Raw genomic sequence first — 6000 nt, forward strand, 5'->3', positions numbered from 1 at the left:
AAATAAAAACTAAACATTAGTTATGGTTTTAAGAAAAATGAAAATTTAGATATTAAAACGGATCAAAATTAATAGTTTAATAACTAAATATGTAGTTTATTCTAAAAAATCATTATAAAACAAATATTAATTTTAGGCAAAAGGTTATTTGAAGCCCTTGAACTTTTTAAGAAAAATTAATGTGAATTTTGAATTATTTAATGTGCCAAGTCAACATAAATTAAATGGAATTGTCAGTCATTAATGGAAAAACGTTGATTAATGGATCACAATGATTTTTTTGTTAAGAATGTTACATTGGGTGAAAAATAATTCAAGAGTCCTGTTAATTTATTTTTAAGTTTAAGGACCTAAAATTTTACCTATTTTTTATTTTGAAAAGTTCAAGGACCTAAGATTTTACCTATTTTTTATTATCTTAAACAATTAAAGTTTAGTGAGTTTAGTTAATATGGGTTCAAGGGTCGTATTGTTAGTCAATGTTTTTTATTTTTAGGATTGAATTTGGTATCATCACGACGACTGATTAAGATGATGTTTGTTTGTTATTATGTTGATTTTTTTTTCTTTGAATCTTTGGCTTGAATTTAGATATGCGATTTGCGTTTAGTAAGTTTAAGGTTTTCTGGTGGTTTTGATATCAATGTTTTCCAGAAAGTTCATGGAACCGGTATGAGCTTGTTAGTTAGTCAATTAATTAGACTGTTTGCAATTCTTCTTTGTGCGGTAAATTTTACTAATTCACAAGTTAATTACTTAAATTTAATGAGAAGTGGAAATTCACAAGTTCTAATTGTCTATTCCATTGCTTGTTAAACAGGTGATGTGTCGACCTTGCCCGATGTATCTGTGGAGCTCGTCACTAATGCTGTTGAAGGTTCCTGATTCCTTTACTTATTTTTAGTTTTAGTTATTTTTTTTCGCTGTTATTTATGGCCACCTTATGCAGTACTTCCATTCTTTCAGATTGCAAGAAGCCTGTTGTGGCAGCTGTTGAAGGATTGGCTCTTGGAGGTGGCTTAGAATTTGCAATGGTTTGTGCTTTTCTCTCCCAATTTGTATTTTACTTGATTAACTTCTTTTGCTAACAGTTTGTCTGTCATGATCGTAAATTTGCTCAGTTGTCTAATCTTTGTTATTCTTATGCAGGGTTGCCATGCACGTATTGCTGCCCCTAGAACTCAACTTGGCTTGCCAGAATTGTCACTTGGAGTGGTACCTGGGTTTGGAGGTATTGAAACCCCACTGTATATGTTCATAAAAACTTGTAGATGGATTCTTTTGTCTTTAGATGATAGCTGCTAGTTTGTACTTTTCATGCACTGACCGTCTTGAATTGCTCTTTCAAAGGCACAAGGCTTGTGGGGCTTTCAAAGGCTATTGAAATGAGGCTGGTGTGTTTAATAATTTTAGTGGATTGTAATTTATTCTGAGTTGTCATTTTACCTGTTGAAAATGCTGCCATTAAGTTTTCATTCCTTTGTTGTAAACCAGTTTCTGGACAGATTGAGTGGATTTAGAGAAGTTAAGTTTTCTGAAGAGAAAAATGTTTGAGATAATTGGATTTAATTTACTGTAATTGTTCTGACAATACAATGGATTAAACAGCAAATAAGCTCTCTTATTTATAGTAAGACCCTAAGCTGATGTTGTATCTTTCACCCTCTTTAACTTTAAAATGCATTTCATTGTAAATGGTTATGGAGTCCACCTTTTCACTTGGTAAATCTAATTCATGCAATTATAATGCTTTTATTTATAAAAGCCTAATATTTATATTTTAATTTATATATAAATAGAATAAATCTTAACTAAAATTAAAATTTACATTATTTGAAACTTGACTATAAGATATTTTATTTATAAAAATAATTTTTAACTAATAGACCACCTAATAAGATTACCTGAATATGTTCATATCTTATAATAAAATAATATATTCATTAAAAATATTTAAAATCATATGGACAGATAAGGATGGGTTCATATGTACAGATAACAATACACGTTCATCACGTTTAAATATAACTGAATATTCATTTTCATTGGAATAGATGTAATCAATTTGATTTGATTTAAATATTTTTTATTCAATTTGATTTGAATCAAGTTTAATTTAAAAAATTATTCTCTAAATTAATATAAAACTTATCATCAATTTTTTATTTAATATATACATGTTATATATCGGTAGTTTTGCTATGCGGCAATGTAATTTAAGAATCGAAAATGTGATAAAAATAATAACATTTTAGGTTGAGTACAACATAAAATGTTTTTACTAAAATTTTCGATTGAACACGAAAAAAGGTAATATTTTCGATTGCCAATTGAAAATGTTATTAGAAAGATAACATTTAATGTAACATTTTAGGTTGCGTACAACCTAAAATGTTATGATTTTCATCATATTTTCGATTACGCCCAAAGTTACCGTTTATATCTATTCAACAGATATACTCAACATATTTATAAAAATAATTATAGGTACCGTATTTAAAAAAATATGAAAAATTTAAAATGCTTGATTGTATCCATGTTGGATGTATATATACTTCAGTTAAATCTAAATAAAACTTCACATATTGAAAATTTATTGAACAACCTTCATGGTTAAAGAGAATACTATTTTTGTTAGAGATCTCGGATTTAAACAATTGTGTCTAGAGCAAATTGGAAGTTTGATTGCACAAATTATTGTTCCATTGAAATCTTATATGGAGTTGAATATACACATAATTAAAGCTTTCAAAACCATCATTTGTCCTTTGTGTTTGTCTCCCTGTTGTTTCCTTCCCTTCTAAGGTTGCCGGATATCATCATCCATCTATCGAGATCACTCGGATTTCTTAGGCCGGTTACGTTTCGATCTTCTCGACATGGGAAGGTATTGGCGTAGGACTAAGTGGTGGCCTGGAAGTTTTTCTGTCATTATCAACCTTAAGGAGTTTTTCCACATCAGTTGTACTTGGTGTAATATAACTCCGACACATGAAATCCAAGAGTTTTGGTGTCTCTGAAGGACTCCGCCTCGCCACTTCATCGTCGGAGTTTGAGGATCTTTGCTTAAGACTGTCCGCATGAAGGACATCTTCGATTCTAGACATGATTGTGAAAGCCAGACTCTCTATAACCCTTGAATAGCTCTCTAGGATAGCATGTCCTACATCCTGTGAAGTTCGAAGAGTTCAAGTTTTTTCAAAGTTGAAGATAATAGCAATGTCATTTCTGTAGTCTTTACCTTGTTTTCTTGGATCTTAGATATATCGAGTGCGGATTGCGGAAGCCCCGGATAGCGATGCTTAAGTAGGCCTAGGATCATCTCGACCCTCTCTTCGAAGAGTTCCCGCTTCTCTAAGCTAATGGCTGAACCCCAAGACGACCTTCCATCTTTGTGGTGCATTTTCCTCTTCCAAACAATCATCGAGGCCTCGATTCTGTCCTTAAGATCGAGAACTCTGTGTTCGGTCGACAAGTCCATGGTCGAAAGGAATTGTGAAGGATCAAAGTACTCCACTGTGATGCTTTTATAGATTGAATCACCAAGGCTTGCTCTTCCGTTCTACATTGACATCATCAAGAACATTGATCATAATCTCGAACATTGTTTAAACGTTTTAGTTTAAAGAGTTCCATTTCTTTACCTTAGGGAGCGAATCGATGTAGCTTTCGGGGATTTCGATTTCGGATAGGACTGCAGCATTGATGGCCATAGCTGCTTTTAATACCTGGTTCACGGCCTCCTTTTCGGACTGCAGCCATCTTCGCGATGTTTCCAGCAACCCATAGGGCGGAACCTTAACCACCGGATGCCACCATTTCCCTCCCCTTCGGCTGTTTTTGTTCTCAAGATTGTTTCTTTTCGAGACGTACCAAAATTCCCTTTCTTGTCCGAAGTTGTCAAGAGTCTCCTGTTTCATTACAATTTGATCATCAACACTATCACAAATCATAACCACATTTTCATCTGAACTAATCATGATAAAAGATATGGTTACGCACAATAAGCAACGAATCGAGTTTGCGCAGGCCGGGTATGTTGACGAGCAAGTCCTTCCTTTGTTTCGTGACCATAATCTATCGACGTAGAAACCGGGTTAAAAAAAAGGTGATATCGTAATCAAAATGCAACATGAAGTAACAGTTTTATAAGATTTTTGACTGATATGAACTCGAATTTTCGAAGATAGGTAGAATCTATACCTCCATGCACGTCCCGTCCTTTGATATCTGTTGCGAAGGAACAAATTCAACAATGTGATCGGTTACAGATAAAAGCCAATCCATTTCTTTTCTCCACCTTGCCTTCCTTTCTGGTGCCATTGGTGCCAATTTCCCTTGCTCTCCAAATATGGATGCTGCATGAGAGAACGATAACGACCATAAACAATTAAGCTCAAAATTATAATTATTTACATTTGATTCTGTTCTATTTCTCGAATTAATGTTTTGTCTAACATATATATTTTTTGGCATCGATAACGAGGATACGATCCGTACCAGCTAGATTAGTGACTGCATTTGACAAAGCCAAAGCTGAAGAAACACCTTTGCCTCCTCCAGACATGTCTTCACCCAAAAGCAACTTGGCAAACCTCTCCTTCATCAGTTCCAAATCTGTAAAGGGAATCATTAGCATCATCTTCATCAGTTCCAAATGTAGCTAACAAGGAAAATCTGGGCTTAGCTCGGTTAGTTCATGCTGTTCAAAAGCTAAGATCGAACTGGTTTTTAGTTCCAATCTTCAAAGTACATGGAAAGGAGTTGGAGTTGCACCTGATTGAAGGCTCTCCTTGGGGGAAGACTCTCCTGTAAATTGGTGTTCCTCCATTGATTTGCCTTCTGCATTTCTTGCCTCACTACTGCTTGATTGATGGTTGTTATCATCGTCTTCCACGGCACCATCCGTCGTCTGCCTAATGCGGAAAGACCCCCAGCTCTGAATGCTACGCCGCCGTGACAATGATTGGACCATGTCAATCGAAGCCGCTCTGCTGCTGCTGCTACTTCTTCTTCTTCTTCGTTCACACAATAAGGAAAACTAAAGGTAAAAATGATTATAACAAGGAAAAAGGTTTCCCTTTAAGTTCTTAGTTATAACAAAATCATAAATTTTACGCGGAAAAAACTGAGGTAAAAACTAAGAGTTAAAAAATAAGAAGCTAACGTTGAAAAATTTATTAGTTATAACAAATTTTGTTTTTCATAAACAAAATTTGTTAATAGATAAACATAAGCTATAAACAACAAGATGTAATTTTTAAAGGGTTTTTGTCTAAGAAAAGACAAATCAAACTAAAGTATGTCCGTGCTGTTATAATGGTAGATAAAATAACATAGTCTTGCGTTGCCTTCATCTAATTTTAGTAAAATGTTTAATTTGGTAACTTTTGTTGCATTGTAACCCCTATACTAATTTAGTCATTAATAAGGTGATTTATGATGTTCAGTATGATTAGATGTTCAATTTAAATATGTTTCGAGTTAGGTTAAGTTTTGATCTAATAATGTAATATATCGTGCTTGGTTTTTGACTACACAAGATCGAGGGAATTACAACATCAAGCACATCCGTAAATATTTAAAGAATAAGGATAAAATGTCAAAAATTATCTTTATTATTTGATAAAATAATTATTTTGACAGTTATTTTTTTTAAGTAATTTAACTATCAATATTTCTTTTATTAAAACACACATTTTTTAATAAAAATTATTAATTGACTAATGGTTAATATTTGTTACTTATATGACACCTTTACATGTACTAAAATGTTGATGTGATATGACAGAAAAAATATTTTTTAATTTTTATTTATTAAAATAATGTCATTCAATTTCTTTATTAAATTAGTGCAATCTAATCAGATGAAAAACATGCCATTACTTCATTGAAGTAAAAAGTTAAGAGATTATAAATTATAAATTAAATAATTGACCTAAGTGAAAAACACAACACCTAATCACTAAACTATATTAAAAAATTAGTATGATGTTAACA

The 6000-nt window shown here is 32.6% G+C and overlaps 2 protein-coding genes across 2 annotated transcripts; one reads left to right on the plus strand and one right to left on the minus strand.

The window, feature by feature from the left end:
• The first annotated feature begins 451 nt into the window (after nucleotides 1-451).
• Nucleotides 452-1554, plus strand: LOC120149745 (peroxisomal fatty acid beta-oxidation multifunctional protein AIM1-like). Its single transcript, XM_039162459.1, has 7 exons — nucleotides 452-481; nucleotides 592-670; nucleotides 821-877; nucleotides 967-1034; nucleotides 1150-1267; nucleotides 1351-1394; nucleotides 1495-1554. The coding sequence occupies exons 1-7, from the start codon at nucleotides 452-454 to the stop codon at nucleotides 1552-1554; spliced, it is 456 nt and encodes a 151-aa protein (XP_039018390.1).
• A 1146-nt stretch (nucleotides 1555-2700) lies between these two features.
• Nucleotides 2701-5066, minus strand: LOC120149768 (rop guanine nucleotide exchange factor 9-like). The gene is made up of 7 exons (XM_039162476.1): nucleotides 4777-5066; nucleotides 4501-4617; nucleotides 4204-4358; nucleotides 4003-4077; nucleotides 3645-3911; nucleotides 3242-3562; nucleotides 2701-3170 (listed from the first exon to the last, which is right to left on the minus strand). The coding sequence occupies exons 1-7, from the start codon at nucleotides 4973-4975 to the stop codon at nucleotides 2859-2861; spliced, it is 1446 nt and encodes a 481-aa protein (XP_039018407.1). The 5' UTR covers nucleotides 4976-5066; the 3' UTR covers nucleotides 2701-2858.
• Between the last annotated feature and the right edge of the window lie 934 nt (nucleotides 5067-6000).

The sequence above is a fragment of the Hibiscus syriacus genome, unplaced genomic scaffold (assembly GCF_006381635.1).
Source record: "Hibiscus syriacus cultivar Baekdansim isolate YM2019G1 unplaced genomic scaffold, ASM638163v2 tig00111008_pilon, whole genome shotgun sequence".
In the NCBI taxonomy this organism is placed as follows: Eukaryota; Viridiplantae; Streptophyta; class Magnoliopsida; order Malvales; family Malvaceae; genus Hibiscus; species Hibiscus syriacus.

Coding starts and splice junctions, on each gene's coding strand:
- LOC120149745 (XM_039162459.1), top strand. CDS start 452: ATGGGTTCAAGGGTCGTATTGTTAGTCAAT. Junction 878..966: donor CGTCACTAATGCTGTTGAAG/GTTCCTGATTCC, acceptor CCATTCTTTCAG/ATTGCAAGAAGCCTGTTGTG. Junction 1,395..1,494: donor AGGCTATTGAAATGAGGCTG/GTGTGTTTAATA, acceptor GTTGTAAACCAG/TTTCTGGACAGATTGAGTGG.
- LOC120149768 (XM_039162476.1), bottom strand. CDS start 4,975: ATGGTCCAATCATTGTCACGGCGGCGTAGCATTCAGAGCTGGGGGTCT. Junction 4,618..4,776: donor CAAGGAGAGCCTTCAATCAG/GTGCAACTCCAA, acceptor TTCCCTTTACAG/ATTTGGAACTGATGAAGGAG. Junction 4,078..4,203: donor AGGACGGGACGTGCATGGAG/GTATAGATTCTA, acceptor CTACGTCGATAG/ATTATGGTCACGAAACAAAG.